The sequence below is a fragment of the Rhinichthys klamathensis genome, unplaced genomic scaffold (genome assembly GCF_029890125.1).
Source record: "Rhinichthys klamathensis goyatoka isolate OS25496 unplaced genomic scaffold, OSU_Roscu_1.1 h1tg000020l_1, whole genome shotgun sequence".
Classification (NCBI taxonomy): Eukaryota; Metazoa; Chordata; class Actinopteri; order Cypriniformes; family Leuciscidae; genus Rhinichthys; species Rhinichthys klamathensis.
Genome location: NW_026606571.1, coordinates 932,048 through 950,546, shown reverse-complemented (window position 1 = coordinate 950,546; position 18,499 = coordinate 932,048). Strand labels below are relative to the sequence as shown.

Below are 18,499 nucleotides of genomic sequence, written 5' to 3'. Positions count from 1 at the left end.
TAGTAAAAATGTGTCCACTAGAGGGCAATCATTAATTGCTCTCTTTCCCCTGAAAGTCTTACATTAGGTTCTTTTTGCCTCTTTCTCTTTCCCATAGACTGATCTGAGCAAACTGTGCCACTGATCTGGTTAATGAATACAACGTCACTTCAGTAGCCCTAAAGGAGATACGGAATCTATTTCCTTTTGCCTCAATCCAATTCTAAACCATAAACAATGTGTATCCTGTCTTACAAGCCACGCAATCTCGCAATTGTTAGAATCGTTGTTCGTCACAAGAGACACTAAAGGACCTGATACCCCTCGGGAGCAACCAAGACACACCTCAGTGTTGTTGAACAACATTTCACGGATACAATACTGAATGCATCCATCACGATCATGTTTCAGACGGACCTATATTTACCCCGTCAAAAATAGATATCTCACGTATCTGATTCACAGAAGTGAGACTGCCAAATGGGTGTCTTTACAGTACAAATCACTTCCTATGCACACCGACACGGAGAGGAGGCCAAAAGAGCAGATGCTCCACTGACTGATGGATATTTATAAGATGTTTATCTCGGCTTTTTCCCCAAACCAAAGTTTCCCTTTGGCGTGTCGTGTTTGTCTTGCTTTTAGACTGTATGGCGGAGTGAGAGGATGGGTATTGATTTCTGTCTGCCTGTTTATCTATATCTGCACCCTCACTATATCCATCTGTGGAGGAGTACAGAGAGGGGGCTTAGCTGGAGATAATTCCCCCAACTCGACCTGTCCTGTCAGATGGAGAGAGGGTTATTTTTAACAGAGCACAGCGGCTGAGTGGAGTATCAATGCCCTGCTCTGGTAGGCCAGACTCCTCTGAAATGGTGCCCTTCTATCAGCTTTGACATTTTTACACAGAATGGACCCATTCCAGATGTCTTTGTTTGGAAAAATCGGATATGAACGCCCAGCTGAAATATGTCGATTGATAATTGAAAGATATGACCCCACTTTACAGACAATAGACAGTCAGGGACCAGATTACTATGTAGTCTAGCGAAAGCAAAGAGGTTAATGGTAACAATAGAGGTTTAAGTCTGCAGGCCGCAACTCTAAATGCTTTGTATTTGACCTTTGCATTGAGAACAACTTGAAAGGAATTTCAGTGTAATTAGATTAGATCTTGTACATCATTCTTTATGTATACAGCTTAATGCACTAACCGAGACTCTCCTCGTGTCATGTGGCCATTAAGAGGACAAATAGTGAGTGCATCAAATGTCTCTTTATTCCTCAAAATTAAAATCACAAGTTGCCATCTGCCCTGCTATTTAGAGGAAGTAAACATCCTGAGGTCCTGGCAGAAGCAAGAGCGCTCCTATAGGAATATGTTTGACTTCTATCCCTGAAGACAGTTTCCTTTTTCATAAGTCGAGGACTTTGTTAATGTTTTTTTTTTTTCTAATCAGTGATTTTTTATTGAGGGTCTGAGGTCTCTAAAGCTTAACCCATACTGTGTTTTTTGTGGGAGTCCTGAATGCTGCTCACAGGGGTTCTGTAAGCTCCTTTGGATCACACACATCGCACAATGTACGTCCTACTCACAAAGGTAACTTTGGCTCCTGAGTCATGTTATTAATGCTGAGACTCTGGAGAATAGCGAACACCTCCTGCTGGACCACAACAAAGACGTGACCTGCAAATCTGTCAGCTTTCACACACATCACACCATTTCATATATATAGCCTATATATATTCTCTGATAATGAATATATGTGAAGAGGACATTATATTATTTTTAAGAGACAATTACATGAAATATTCCCATGACCTGAATGTAATTTTTCCATTAGACAGTTTGAATCAAATAAAGTAAAGTAAATAAAGTAAAAATATTTTATTTATTTTAAAACTCATTCTTGAAACATGAGACAAAACATGTATACAATTGTACCTGCCATTTTTTACAAATTATTTTATTGATTTAAATTTTAACTGTCCCCATTTAACTGTTTACATTTTTAAATTTGGTTTATTCAAAAGGTTTTTTTTACGTTATTAAAGTGATTGTGCCTATATTTTATGTTGGCCATATCCCAACTCCGTCACACAACTGTTAAAAGATGTTTTGTCATTTTAACTATTTCTCTCAAGTATTACAAAATGTCTCCTGCATTTAACACACATGCATGTGTTCACAAATTGACCACAAATATGCTTATTTTATCAACAATATTAGATTTTCGGTCAGATTTACAATTTTACAAGGTTACAATGTAATAGATAAAAGGGAAAATCAGTTTAAATTCAAGATTATTTTGAATAATATTATATTATAAAAAAAATTAGCCTAACATTATTTGTTTAAAAAAATATAGGAAACATTGTTTTTGTATCTGGGAGTGTTGACCCATATTTTGAGTTAAAGAGCAGGAAAAACACACCTTTTTTGAGAAAATTAGTAGGCTACGTCTGAACATTTTGAACAGATTAATTCCTTACATAAACCGTTTTTCTTGTTTTGTAATCCGTTTTATCACAGTACCTTTAAAAAATCAATATTTGCCTAAATGTCATCCAGGTTAAAGCCACAAGTTAAATGTCTTGAACATAAAATACGACATGGAATCAATCAAAAACAATCCTGATGAGACCTTAACTACAGACACAGGACCATCAGGCCAATTCACAAATGAGTCCTTGTAAAGAGACATTTCACCACAACAAAGGAGCCCAGGCGTGTAGCCCTCCCCTTTAAAACTAGGCACACCCCTTTAACCCACTATTGTCTAGCCGAGCCTGGCAGGCGGTGTATGGTTGGTTGGTTGGTTTGTGGTTGTGTTGGAAGTCTCGCTCGCTTGTCAATATCACGCAAAACGAATGCATTAATGCTAAGAGATGGGAATCTTGCAATCATGCTTCCACGACGAACTGCTGTAGCGCTGCTCGCCCTGTGTGGATTAATAGCGGTCGGCGATGGTGAGTCGGGTGTTTGTGTGTGTGTCACCTCTCTGTGTGTATTTATTTATTTGATAGGCTGCTGGTGTGTGGAGAGAGTGTGGCCAGGCTGTGCTGTGCTGGACGGGGCAGCCTGGCGCTCATCATGGCGCTGTAAACCAGTCATCTGAAGCCTAAATCATTCCTTATATAGAACTAGTTTTACATTTTCTAATGCGTGTGACTTGTAATTGTATTTATCATTTAAGATATTCGTATAAGATATAACCACGCAAGTATGTTTTGCTGTCCCTTGTTAATTTAACAAAATACACTCGTATAAATGTCTAAATAGGCGTCTCTCTCTCTCTCTCTCTCTCTCTCTGTGTGTGTAATATAGCCTAGGATATATATATATATATGCTACACACACTGACACAACCAACCTCTGTTTAGATACAGGCCTCCTGTCCATTACAAATTAATTTAATTAAATGCATATTTACCTTACGTGTTAAAAATACTAAAGTATCATTACTCGAATTTAGGTGAGGTAAATTGTGTGGCATGTAGCTTATGGCCAAACCACAGGACTTCGAAGAACTGACGTCAGATGTAGCAAAACTTACATTTATTATAGGCCTACTTGCAATTCCATCCTTCCCTGGTTGGTCGCACGTTGTGACGAGCGTTCTCATTATTCGTAAATGAATCGTGCTCTTGATTCGGATCTTCTATCCCCCCATAACATTTATCTGATTTGTAAGTGTGAACTGATTTTTTTTATTACTGTCATGTGGTGTAGTCTAGATGATTGACGTTTCTATGACTTTAATTTTACAGTTTCAATTACAAAGAAAACTTTTCAGTTCAGAGGAATGTTCAAAAGTACCGATTCACAGGAATGAATCTGACTTCCCATTGCTAGTTGTGACATGCAGCTCTACATGAATTCCAGTGATTCGTTTTAAAATGACGGGCCTTGTTTGTAGTTGTGTTAGATTATATCATGAATGTTGTTAGTACATCGTTTGCTGTGGTAGGCCTATACCCTGTTTACAAAACAGTCTGATTAATCAGCGTTGTGTATTTCAACTGGTGAAACAGTCCTCATTGGCCCCATGACTACCGAGCCAAAAGGCCTAAAATATTGACAATTTGGACTATTTCTTAATGTATTCACAAATTGTAATGGTTTTAGAAAACTAAATTTGTGCTTTATAACCCCTGGCAAGTACAATTCTGTCGTGGAGTACGATGGGAAGCTAGTCGTTCAGCAAGTTCAGACTGAAGTCAGATTTGGAGTCTGGTCCTTTGTAATGGAAATGTGGGCAATGAGCCCTATTCAGTGGCCTGTCAAGGGAGTCTGCCTTTCTTTTGTATGGCCAAACTGATGGTGGTTACATCCACAGCACAAATAAACATGTCTGTGGTTGCATGGCACAGCACGAGAACTGTTTATGCACTGGTGAGATTTTCTGGAAGGACAAAACTGTGTGAATCAGTGTGATGCTCTTCATAATATGCTGAGAAGGAAGCCAACAAAATGGTATGAATACTTGGACACCTTTTTTGTATGGTGATCATAACTAGAATACTAATGCATTTTAAAGAGTGTTTAAAATTTGAAAGAATATCGTCTTGTGACTTGCTGTGCTCCAGACATATCAAGGAAGACTGTGTAATGAAATGTATCACAGCAGGGGGCATTTTCATCTACAAATTAAAAAAAAAGTTAAGCAATCTGTGATCTCTAATTGGTGACTCATCTTTTTCCAAGAAGCATCGCTCCCACTGTTCGCAAACGGTTGTGTTGCACAAAATGCTGCCAAATGCTCCAATAGGACTTGATAGGAAATGCTAAACAGACAGATCCCACCTGTAGTACGTCTGACAGGGTCGCCTCAATGTCAGACTCTACACTGAGCGGATTGTAGCGCGAGAGGTGCCTTCGGGCTGCCAGTGATGGGTTTGCACAGCTGCCGGTAGTTGGACACAGACTAGTGGAAATTAAACAGTTTGGCGACTCCAGCCGTGTTATGGTAATTATTCCACCGTAGTGCTGTTGAAACTGGGGGCTCTAAGGCTCCGGACTTGTAGGATGACTGCCTAGTTTCTCAGTAAGCATGCTGTTTTTTGTTTGTTTTTGATAAACTGGCTTGTCTCAAGTCTTCGAGGTTCTAGATGTCCGTGTGACGCTTCTCGCAGGTCTGTGTGAGAAAACAACAGCAATGTGATATGGGCACTGTGAGCTAGGCAGACAGCCGTGAGGCAGGGTGCGTCGCTTTCATCATCTTTCATTCTCTCCCACATTTTTCTTTTCCCTTCACACAGACCAAACTTAAGTATTAAACATGCTCCAAGTCATAGCTCCTCCACATTTACGTATGGTGAAAAACGCTCCAGGAATGGTGAATTGAGCCATTCAAACTTACATTTTTATGAGTGACTCACTTGCTTACAAGAAATGATCATTAATGTGTTCCCACTCCTCGTAACTGCAGTGCCAAAGTGGAAAAAGTGAGTTAATTCTCTATAACAAAAGTACTTTTGCAATTTTAAGTGTTTGTTAATGTATAAAAAATATAATGGATGTTCTGAACCACAAAGGCCCTGAACTTGTGTTGGAGCAGGAAGGAGCAGACGTTTGAAGCCCGTATCACAGGAGGCCTCCAGGTGCTGTGAGAGGGCTGTTATGGAAATGAAAGGGAGCACATCAAGCTATATTTTGCATGTGTGTGCTTGTATATAAGATCAGAGTACGGAAAGTGTAGCAAAGAAAGATATGTGGGTTCATGGGGAGTGTGTGTGTGTGTGCGTGCGAGTGTGTGTCTGGGGAAGCCGGCTAGTGGGGTTGAGTCCACGGTCACAGCCGACTGAAGCTGGTCTCCGCTTCATTAATGACCTTGCTAATGACCCGAATGGCCGGCGGGCAGTGCTGATTACATCGAGAGATAGACCTTTGTGTGACCTACATTACAGTGCTTGTTTAGAAATAGTACATTTAATTGACTTTTTCCCCCTTAGTACTAGCATTTTTTTATCTTTCATCATTTTCTTAAAAATAAGGGTCATTTGTATTATAAGCTTAAAGGGATAATTGTGTCATTGTTTCCTCACCCTCATGTCATTCCAAACCTGTATAGCATTAATTTTTCCATCAGACAGAATAGTAGACATTTGTTTTACAAGTTTCTGACCATGTCTGTCAAGTTCTCAAAAAAAAGCATATTTTACTATGGTGACTTGTGCACTATATATTTTACGATAGTTTTGTGTACAGAATAGACCAACAATTAACTGTGATTGTATGGCATATAAACCGTGTATAGACTATCCAATTCCAAACTATGCTAACCCATCCAAAAGTTTAAGTAAAAAAAGAAGAAATTATTACTTTTATTTATTTTTACTATTATTATTACTTTTATTTATTTTATTAGTCCTGCATTAAATTGATCAAAAGTGTCAGTATGTTCTTTTTTTTTTTTAATAAATACTTTTCTTTAGAACTTTCTATTCATCAAAGAATCCAGAAAAAAAAGTGTCACTGTTTCCTCAAAAATATTAGGCAGCACAGAAGGCAGCAAATCAGCATATTATAATGATTTCGGAAGGATCATGTGACACTGAAGATTGGAGTTGGCTGCTAAAAATTCAGCTTTGTCATCACAGTAATAAATTACGTTTTAAAATATATTGAAAAACAGATATTTTAAATTGTTCTGGTAATATTACTGTTTTACTATATTTCTGATTAAATAAATGCAGCCTTGGTGAGCATAAGACTTCTTTCAAAAACATAGAAAAATCCTAGTGTACCTATTTAAAACGTGCATTTTTCTATTTTCCTTAGTTTATTTGTCAGAAGAACTGTATTATTTTGTCGCATGAAATGGTTTTAGGCTGCTGCCTGGTGACCAGATGAGTAATTTGACCATGAGGGTTCTAAAGAAGCTCCCCTTCCTTTCACTGCATTGATTTTGTGAGTGTAGTTCGCTGTGCATGTCTGTGTGAGTGTGTGTGCGCGCTCTGTCTGGTGGCGTCGGCATGTCTTAATCAGCTCCCTGTCTGGGTGCTCAATGGATCTCATTTCAGCTCTATGCATCTTGGGTAACTGCACTCTCTCAGTCTGCCCGCTCTCAGTAGCCCCTGGCATCCTGCTAGAAGAGGAGGATGATGGGCTTTCATTATCCAGAGGAGGTGAAGCAAGAGATAATGCCTCCAACGAGAGACAAGCACCGCTCTGGCCGTCCATTTGTAATAGATATGAGAGGACTGCTTGTGTCGTGGGGGGCAATATTTGCGTCTGAGTGTTTAAACCACAAACCTTGTGAGCTCTTAATCCTTGCTTTGACCCCAACGTGGAAAGTCGGTACTCTTGAAGGAGAGGTTGTGAAATTTTTGTTCCATAGTGAAGGATTTAGTCACAGTACCAGTAATGTGAAGTTGTTTGTGGCTTCACCGTTGACTAAAGACTTTCCATGAGCCAGGCTCTGATCAACCAAGCACACTGTTAATGGCAACGATTTCATTCACGTCTTGCCGCAATGGTTTTCATTTCCTGTCTAAACAAGAATGGAATGATAGGAACTTCACACTGGCAGTGAGGTTTTGATGTTGTCCTTTACTGAATTCCCCTCTTTCTGTTGGGTTAAGCCAAGTCTAGACTAGGGTTTTAAGGTCTGTCACAGCTAGTCTCTCGGCCGAAATCCCATCACAGCTGGGGATTCTGTAAGTCGCCCTCTGTTACCTCTCTGTGTTCTGTCCTGGCGTATCTGTTTCAACAGCAGCTCTTAAAAGCATGTCAGGGGAGTCCCCTACCCCCCAGCCACTCTAACAGTAACTGCCCCATCCTCCACCGCACAGCCCACTCCCATCCTTTGTCCAGACACAGCCCGCCCAATCCCTCCTCATGTCCCCTTAATCTCCACACAAAGAGCCAGTGTAAGGCCACCAATTATGCACATACAAGACCTCGCTTGGCTTGAACCGCTCGCGCTCCCTTTCCGCAGGTTTGGAGCCGTTCTGTCAACTGGCTTTGCATAAACTTTGATTGGTCTTTTTGAAGTTTTGCAGACCATATTGCAGGAATTGAGTGGAAAGTGTCAGGTTTCTAAGGTGCAAGTGATTTGGTGTTTGGTAATGATGTTATAGAAGGTTTATTAGTTTAGTAAGTTAGTCACAATTGTGAGATTTGAAGTTGCAATAACAAGAAATGCAGTTAAAAAAAGGTTTAATTCTCATGATTATGACTTTTATATCTCACAATGTGACGGTCTTATTTTTTACTCTAAGGTGGAAACAGGCCTCCCTAGCTGTCAGATTTCAAAAGTTGATGAAAATTTGGTTGTTGTATAAGGTACTACTACTAGAAAAATGTCCTTGTGATGAAACGGAAATAGCGACAGATATTTTCTTCTGAATTGTTCCGTTATATCAGAGTGCAAAATAAAAAATGTAGGGTGGGGGCTATACGTCTTTTTTTTTATTGGATTTTGCAGTACATTTTTGAGGGGCAGGGTTTAAGCTGACTAAAGAAGTCCAGCATACATCACCAGATATAATTCTGTCATTTCACTGGAAGATTGAGTTAGGACTTTTTGTTTTAAAATGACAAGGTACATTTAAATTGTATATAACCACACCCAATCATTACATTATTCAGTGAAATTATTCTTAAAGTACATGAATTTGCACATAGATTGTCATATTACATTATTTCGTGTAGTATGTTGTCGACAAAGTTATTGTTGATGAAAATATCATCTCCCATCGGTCGATAAAACAGATGGCCCCTCCATCAAATCACAGTATTAGTTGAGTCAGATTGGTTGGGATGCACAAATGGCACAAGCACAACAGTCTAAACATTTTTTGGGGAGGTAAATCAGCCTACAAATTGTTACTTCTAGTTGTCTCTGCATATTACATATATGGCATACTGTTTACCACAAAAAATTCGACATTATGGTGAAGCTCTTTCAATTGAAGTGAATGGGGCTGTTTTTAAGAGAATTTCAAAGCAGAAATGAGAAGCTTTTATTTATTTAAAAGCACTTGCATTAAGTCTTCTGTTAAAACTTGTGTTTAGGGTATAAGGCATTTTGTTGCCATGATCACAAAATTGTAAAAATGGATCTAACATTACACAGAAAAGGTTAGTGTTTTTTTCCCACAATAAAATCACGTTAATGCTCATATTGTTTACGTCTTGTGACTTTACTCCTAATCAACATTTTGTCCCTGGTGCTGTTGATTGAACATAGCTTGGAATATATATTAACATAAAAAGACACCCTTCAGCTGTAAGTATAGTTATCCTGATTGTGATTAAAGTGATAACTACACTGCGTTTTCTCAGAACCCTTTAGCAAGACACTATGAGGCAATTACAGTCATTCTATTTGCTGCCCCGTGATTTAATGATATCGTGTGTGCTCCATTAGGAGGTTATTATGGCACCGGGTTGTTTTTCTCCTGTTATCAGGGCCTGGTTACCTCCGTGTAATCTGCAGGAAATTCCTTGTGCATGTGAACTTCAGTTGACTTGGATCCGCTCCACTAACGGTTACTGGCAGTGCGCTTCGGTGTCTGTTAGATCACAGCCTTTATAAGATTTATAAAGAGTACACAAACACACTCTCGCACTCCCTCTCTTGCTCTATGACACTTGACACATACACCCCTCCCCACACATACACATGGTGAAAAAGCGAAGTTGACACTTGTTCAGAAGGGTGTGGTTCAGCCACTTGCATGTCATGAGTTGTGCAATAAAACCTGTGTATGAAAAACTGTAGGAGGAAGGGTAGTGAGTCAGATTAATTAAGTGTTTCTGGAGTGAGATGAGTGACAGTAGGAGTACAAGGTACAAACAGAGGCCTGAACATGTGGGAAAGGTGAAAGAAAAGCATTGAAATGAGAGGATTAGAATAGAACATTCTTGACAGGGACGCCCAGAAAAGTCTGGGCTTTAAAGTGCTGTTTGTCCCTCGGTGGGCCCTGTTGTGATCAGCCGTCAAGCTTCTGAAGTCCTGTTATTTTAAAACCACTGCAATTTGTCTTAAGTGGCCTGCCATTGTATGCGGCTCGGATAAAATCAGGGGCGCCGGTGAAGTGTGAATGCCACCCCTCGTGTCATGACCTCGGTCACCCTCGGCAGTCTGTGTACCAGCAGTCATCATATCCTGTCTTAGTTTGTCTGACTTGCTGAAGAGACACAAATGTAACTAATAGTGATGATGACAGATCTAAAATGGTTACAAAAGGTGATCTGGTCCTCGTGACCATTTGAATGCCCCTGAAGATAAATTATGTCTTTATGCCCGCAGGCTTTTAAGATCATGTTGTTGCTAATGAAAACAAAAAGGTCCATGGTACTATAGTAGTCTTTGGGTGTGTTCACATTTGTAGTTTGGTTCTTTTGGTCCAGACCAACAAAAAAAAGAAGAAAATAATACATTTAGTCCCGTTCGTTCACGGTCATTTTTAAGACCCAACCTAAAGATACAAAAAAAAAAAATACAAAAAAAACGTTTTTTGTGACGTAACTTACTGAACATCCAAAACAATGCTGCCTGTGTGCTGGGCTAAATGTGCTCGTTATATGTGCGTACATGTGATGACATTATGACCAACTGAGAAAATGTGTAAAGGAGTCAAAACAGCAGCAGGAATTCCTCTGTTGCAAATAGGTGGCATTTGATGCCTGTACCGAACTATAATGGGCAACGTAGCTCTTATGACGAGAAAAAAACAGACACTGGGTCGCATCTGGTGACATCACGTCCTGTAATGTGTAAGAATCGGATTGGATTATTTCCAATTTATTAAAATTATTGGATGTAAACATGTATCTAGTGGTCTCTAGTTAGTAACATTTTAATAAATTGGATGATATTTGATCTTTCCAGCATTGGCTCTTAACCTTGCCGAGCTAGTTGATGAACAAAAGTGTCAATAACAAAATCTAACAGCCTTGTCGATGGATGATAAACAGTTTTGATTTTTAGATATTAGTTTAATATTTTAACAAACCATGTTAAGACCCCTTGTTGAGAAACCAGTGCTATAGACATTGAAGGAAGCAGCCGAGCCATATCCAGAGACTTGAAACTTGTGAATTTTGACTAGTTAGCAGCAACCCAGAACACCCTAGAAAGTGTGTGTGTGTGTGTGTGTGATTCAATAGATAATAGAAGGATCTAAGTAAGCTTAATATATATTAAAAATCATAATGTATTGGGTACTTTCAATTGGGTGGCTTCATTTCAGGTGGCTGTCCTGAACCCTAACCCCTAAATTTCAACTTGTGAAAATTATATTGACTTTTTTTTTTTCATTATATCTCCAAAATATCTTTTTGATTTCTTTAAAAAAACAAACATTTATTTTATTTTTAAATGATGAAACTTTGTTTAAATGTGTCCCGCATTTTAATGTCACTACCATACCGAAACAGTGTGTGTTTTAGTCCATTTGCTGAGACTGATTTGAACCACAACCCTACATTTTTGATCAGGAAATATGCCTGTGTCCCTCTCGCTCATAGCCTCTCTTTCATTGTAGATGGGTACCATCATTTTTAGGGAAATGTTCAAAAGTCTGAAAATCTGTTTGTAACTAAGGAATGTCACTACCAAACACATTTTTCTGCAATTAAGCAATCTTTTTTTGGGTGTTATTCCATAAAATTTAGTTTTTGTGTGTGTACAACTGTTCAGAACTGTGCTATGTAACCATGTGCTGGTTATCATCTTTGAACTAGGCTCAAAAGCATCTAAAATTGTCACTACCGAAACATGTGGTGAAGTTTAGGTTGTGACATGGTTTTTGAGTGTTATTCGATAAAATGTTGCTTTTTTGTGTACAACTGTTCAGAACTGTGCTAGTTAACCATGTGCTGATTAGCATCTTTAAGCTAGGCTCAAAAAGTTTCTCAAATTGTCACTACCGAAACAGTCATGACCGAAACATGTCGTCATTGTTTTGGTAGTGATAAAAGGGAACACATAATCATTTATTTAGGGGGGAAATAAACAAGCATTTTGTACAGTTATGCAAATCATTAGTATCTTAGTATGTTTTAGTAGTGTTTTAGTATGCGAGTTAAAATTCTGTAATGTAATGTGGTCGCTACCAAAACATTACTGTCACTACCGAAAATGTGGCGTCACGACCAAAACATGGGATGTTTGGTCTAAAATAAAGTATATTGAATTATCAACTACGATGTTATTATAGTGTTTGGTTCAATGTATATTCAAACTAATGAACTTTGAAATCAGTATGATTAACATAATGCCTTTTACAAAGAAAGATTGGATTCAAAATACAACAAATCGTATAAACCACACTTGAAATATTGTTAAAATTGTTATTGATTAACCTGGGAAAACCTTTTTTTTTAAATGGCAAAAAATATATTTACTAGGTAGATGTAAACAAAATAATAATAGGTCTATATAAGCCTTCTTATTAAATTATTTATTATTGTGTTTCGGTAGTGACCGATTTGGGGAGAGGAAAAATATTCCAAAACTTTCTGAAAATACATTATGATAATTATTGTTTATAAATAAATAAACAATAAATAAATTATTGTGTGTTCCCTTTTATCACTACCAAAACAATGACGACATGTTTCGGACATGACTGTTTCGGTAGTGACAATTTGAGAAACTTTTTGAGCCTAGCTCAAAGATGCTAATCAGGACATGGTTAACTAGCACAGTTCTGAACAGTTGTACACACAAAAAAAACAATTTTATCGAATAACACTCAAAAAACCATGTCACAACCGAAACTTCACCACATGTTTCGGTAGTGTCAATTTTAGAAATGTGTACCTTGGATATTATACAATTTGCATACATACAAAATTTGTGGAAAAAGACAACAACAAAAAAATCAAGACGTTTCTAACTCTGACTTTGAACCAATTCTGTAGAATGGCCCATATATATATATATATATACACACACAAATCTAATCCTCTAGCTCATTATTTGTTTCTATGACTGTTCAATAAAGCAAAACAGTCTGTGAATATGTTCTGCTGCTATAAAGGTGCTGCATTGGGGGGTCCAAATCAGGCCATCCCATGCCAGTACACAGTCTGTTTGGGTTCATCTGCAGTGGCGGATTCAGTTTCATGTTATGTAGTTTAGTTGCGAACTGAACTCTGAGTAAGGCAAGTCAGGCAGAAGCACTGCATGCAGTGTTTTCCTTTCCTTAAATTGGTCTTGCTTGCCCTCTGGAGGATATTTTGAGTTTGCACAGTTCACTTAAAGCATCCGCTGAAGGAAGAATTGAATGCATCCTCATTAATGATCTGACATTACAACGAACACATATTGCAGTTATTTAGAGTCATATTTTAATCTTTAATCTCTCTCTTCCTCTCTAGCTCTCAAGTGTAATTGCACGGCATGTGAGAACACCGGATATGTGTGCGAGACTGATGGGGCCTGCATGACCTCTACGTCCCACATCAATGGTCAGGAGGAGCGGCAAGTACGGATCTGCCTCCCTAGGGTCAACCTGGTTCCACCCGGACAGCCCGTCTACTGCCTGAGTGCCAAAGGCCTGCTCAACACGCACTGCTGCTATACAGACTTCTGCAACAGCATCAACCTCCAGATTCCCAACGGTAGGAGTACAGGCTAAAATATACTACTGTTCAAAAGTTTGGGCTCAGTGAGATGTTTCTTTTTATTCAGCAAGGACGCATTCAATTGATCAAAAGTGACTGTATAATATTACAAAAGATCAAATAAATGCTGTTCTTTTAACAGTTCTATTCATCAAAGAATCCTGAAAAAATGTATCATGGTTTCTACAGAAATATTAATCCACATATTTGAATGATTTCTGAAGGATCATGTGACACTGGAGTAATGGCTGCTGAAAATTCAGCTTTGCCATCAGAGGAATAAATTATATTTCAAAATATACTCAAATAGAAAAGTTATTTTATTAATATTTCACAATATTACTGGTTTGCTTTTTTTTTATTGCATCTTTGGTGAGAGCATAAGGGACTACTTTCAAGAACATATTATACATAATTTTTAGTTAACTGCCAAAATGAAAGTTTTTATGCTGCTCAATATAGGATATGTAATTGTGTATGCATTTTCCCCTTATTCTTACATCTACATTACCATCATCTCCAACACTTACTGTTGCAGTTAATCTCTAAATGTGATGTTTAGCGAATATCAAAATGAATTTGCATTTTTCATACTGTATTATAATTTTGTGATGTCTACATTCACTTGTAGCATTTAAAACTGTTGGTTTTAATATTGGCCATTTGTCTCTTGAATCTTAATATCAGTTCATCCCTACAGGTCCAGCCTGTAATGCGCATTTCCTCGTCTCTTTCAGGGATTCCTGAAGGTAAAGGGGGAAGTTGGGGTCCAGTAGAGCTGGTGGCAGTGATAGCAGGCCCGGTCTTCCTCTTTTGCTTGCTGCTTATCGTTGGAGTGCTCGTTTTCCAGTACCACCAACGGAACTATAACCACCGGCAGCGACTCGACGTTGAGGATCCGTCCTGTGATCATTTGTACTTGGCCAAAGACAAGACCTTACAGGATCTCATCTTCGATCTGTCCACCTCTGGTTCAGGATCTGGTAAGCTGCATCTTTATCCTTCTCCAGCATATCTGACAAGTGTTTTGTTCATGTGCTAATGCGTTTTCTTATTGCAGGTCTGCCCTTGTTTGTTCAGAGGACAGTGGCTAGGACAATTGTATTGCAGGAGATCATAGGTAAAGGTCGTTTTGGGGAAGTATGGAGGGGGAGATGGAGAGGAGGGGATGTGGCTGTGAAGATCTTTTCATCCAGAGAGGAGCGCTCCTGGTTCCGCGAGGCTGAGATTTACCAGACCATCATGCTCCGTCATGAGAACATCTTAGGCTTCATTGCTGCTGATAATAAAGGTAAGATGTACTCACTCGATCTATCGTAAATATTATCATTATTTATAATAATTTAAATAATCATATATAACATGATTACTTGAATATTATAAAAAAAAAATATATATATATATATATATATATATAATTTTACAAATTGATCAAACATTTAAGAGAGTGATTTGTTCCAACCCTTAAATCTCTTTGCTTTGACTTTGTTTCTTAGACAATGGCACATGGACACAGTTGTGGCTGGTGTCAGACTACCATGAACATGGCTCATTATTTGACTATCTCAACCACTACTCTGTCACTATCGAGGGGATGATTAAGTTATCACTCTCAGCAGCCAGTGGCTTGGCACATCTGCACATGGAGATCTTGGGAACGCAGGGTAATTATGAATGAATGCATTTGATGCATTGGTTATATGAGCTGTAATATCTCTCAAATCCTGTACTCCCAAAACCGAACTAAACCAAGATGGTCTCGTCCCACAGGGAAACCAGGCATTGCACATCGTGACCTGAAATCTAAAAACATCCTGGTGAAAAAGAATGGTACTTGTGCCATAGCAGATCTGGGGCTCGCTGTACGGCACGAGTCCATCACTGATACTATAGACATCGCCCCCAATCAGAGGGTTGGCACCAAAAGGTACATCTACCGCCAGGCACTCTTACTAAATTCTGTTAACAGCTGCTTATATGTAAATGTAACCATGAAGATTGCATTACTTGATGTGATTTTTTTTTTTTGCCTTTTAGATATATGGCCCCAGAGGTATTAGATGAAACGATCAACATGAAGCATTTTGATTCTTTCAAGTGTGCTGATATCTACGCTTTGGGACTGGTATACTGGGAGATTGCGCGACGGTGTAATGCTGGAGGTGAGGAACAAGAAGCTTGCAAAGAGCCTGACTAATCATCCACCCACAGTATCTTAACAAACGTCATTTAAATCAGTGCTTTCACAGGCTGTAGGTGCCATAGAGCTCTGGGGGTCATGTCTCACTTCAGTGCCTGAATAGTGGTCTGTCATTATGGGTTTTTCAATGACATATTTTTAAAGGATTCAATTTGTGAGTGAAAAAGTGTTTAGAAACTGCCATATGAAAGTTTGGGGTCAGTTAGATTTGAATACTTCTATTCAGCAAGGACGCATTAAATTATTCAAAAGGACATTTATAATATTACAAAAGATTTCTGTTTCAAATAAATGCTGTTCTTTGGGACTTTCTATTTGTCAATAAATTCTGAAGATAAAAGTATCATGGTTGCCACAAAAAAAACATTAGGCAATACGACATTGCTTAAACATTGCTAATAAAATGTTTTTTGAGTCACAAATCGGCATATTAGATTGATTTCTAAAGGATCGTGTGACACTGAAGACTGGAGTAAGGGCTTGAATAAATGACATTTTAAAATGCATTCAAATAGAAATGTTATTTCAGATTTTAATAATATTTCACAATGTTTCTGTATTTGTATAATTTTGGATCAAATAAATGCATCCTTGGTGAGCAAAAACATAAACATTCCTACTGGCATAACAGCTTGCTTATTGATAGTAGCAACTTTAGAGATGAATTTTTTTTTATTTATTTTTTTATCTCAGTTAGAGATTAAATATTTGGAAGGTTAAAGCATGTGTGGGATTTATAGGCCTACATTGTTTTTCTTGAGTTTATATTGGTCTTTTATCCAATGCATCTACAAATGATTTGGGTTTGTAAGGCACTATATTTTCTATTTAGAGATTAAAAATGTATCATATTGCAGTTAAAATGCAATGTTTTTTCCCCTTGGGACTGTGAATTCTGATATATTTTGTTACAGATTATCAGTAATGCTAAATAATATAGATATAGATGAATTGAGCCATTTAACACTAAACAAGCTCACGTTTTGACCATCTTCTCAGGCATCCATGAAGATTACCAGCTTCCCTACTATGATCTGGTGCCCTCTGATCCCTCCATAGAAGAGATGAGGAAGGTGGTTTGTGACCAGAGACTACGGCCCAATGTGCCCAACTGGTGGCAGAGCTATGAGGTATAAAACTCTTTTTAGCTTACTGTGCCCAAGACAGTCCCACTTATATAAGGTTATATATAAATTATATATAAGGTCATCTAATTGACATTTGCAGTAATTGACCAACCACAGTTGTTGTCAATACTTGACTTGACTTAGTAAATGATGATAATAGTAGACCATAATAAGAAACAAAAACTCAAATAATGGTGCAGCGTTCACCACAAACATGCTTGCCAATTTGAAAAGCCATTTTTGAGTGCAATATGCTTCACACGTGCCATCTTGAGACCGTTCCATGTAAAAATACAGCCTTTTAATTAAATTCAGCTGTGATTCGCAGGCATACTTGTGAGAGAGCCTGGAAAACTCATTTTGATTTGTGTTTTCTCTCCACAGGCGCTGAGAGTGATGGGAAAGATCATGCGGGAGTGTTGGTATGCCAACGGAGCGGCGCGGCTTACGGCTCTGCGGATAAAGAAGACTCTCTCGCAACTCAGCGTTCAAGAAGACGTTAAGATCTGAAACGCGCGGGACACCGCAGAGACGAACAAGCGAATAATAAAGACTTGCGCCAAAAGCAGCCTGCCAGTTTTAGCCCTTTTTTGAACCTTCGAAAGTTGTGACGAGGCCTACCTCACCATCTAAGACGAAACTACTGAGTCTGAGTCCATCCCAGCCCTTTTCCATTTCTCCAACATCAACGTTCCCAATCATGGATGAGCCTCCAACCGCTGACATCAGCGCAACCTCCCTCCATGGACCTACGGTTGTTGAATTATTTTAGTTTTTTTGGCAGGAATGACAATTGAACTGTGACTGGCATTTTGATTTTATCATTGTTTTTATTTCACCACTTTTGTCCAAAATGGACTTCTTGAAAGAATGTGTTTAGATTTGATTTGTTCAACCTCATTCATTAATACACCATATGTCATATTTCAGCGTCAATCTACAATTATAGTGCTCTACTGCTGTTGTGAGAATGTGAAAAAACGTGGATAACACTGTCTCCTCCTGTTATGACTAGCAATTCATGTACAAAGCTAAGTGTAGCAAAGCGGACACACCGCGACCGTGTGACCAAGTGGCATTGCAGTTCTTTGTTCCTGTGGAAGAAATGAAGGAGTGCAGATCATATACTCGTGTAAAAATCAGCCTATTTATCTTTCTTTAGGCTGCGTTTGTTAAAAATGTCAAAACCATCAATGTGGTTTTGGCTTCAAATGCTTTTAAATTTTCACAGGGAGAGTGTGTGTGCATGTTTTTTGTTTTATTTAACTGGGCTGAATGCATTGTAGAATGATTGCACATGTTTAGTATTGTTATCCGACCGCATTTTGAGAAAAGGAAAGCCATTACCACTTGTATGTTAAAATCCAACTGTTATTTTAATGGGATTGTTTAGTATGTTGTATTCCTATTATTCTGGGATGTTGGCATGTTAAATTGCACTGTTGTTATTTGTTTGCAGTCAGTGTTCTTTTGGGGATTTAGTAGTTAGTACCACTTCAGAAAACACACATGTAAAGTATTGAAGTAAAATAATGCATCTCTCTATTTGCCTGCATTATAACATTTATATTGCTCTGCTTTGCCTTGCATTGAAGAGTTGTCATTCAG

The 18,499-nt window shown here is 38.4% G+C and overlaps 1 protein-coding gene across 2 annotated transcripts; it reads left to right on the top strand.

Annotated features, from left to right (window-relative positions):
• Positions 1-2,765: 2,765 nt before the first annotated feature.
• On the top strand, positions 2,766-18,156 carry acvr1ba (activin A receptor type 1Ba). 2 transcript variants are annotated; one of them, XM_056239034.1, is made up of 9 exons: positions 2,766-2,949; positions 13,319-13,561; positions 14,302-14,547; positions 14,625-14,855; positions 15,061-15,228; positions 15,335-15,491; positions 15,602-15,726; positions 16,764-16,894; positions 17,276-18,156. In XM_056239034.1, exons 1-9 carry the CDS (start codon positions 2,784-2,786, stop codon positions 17,399-17,401), a joined length of 1,593 nt encoding a protein of 530 aa, XP_056095009.1. In that variant the 5' UTR covers positions 2,766-2,783; the 3' UTR covers positions 17,402-18,156. The 2 variants fall into 2 exon arrangements, with proteins under 2 accessions (XP_056095009.1, XP_056095018.1); XM_056239043.1 differs by lacking the exon at positions 2,766-2,949 and adding an exon at positions 4,810-4,949.
• The last annotated feature ends 343 nt before the right edge of the window (positions 18,157-18,499 follow it).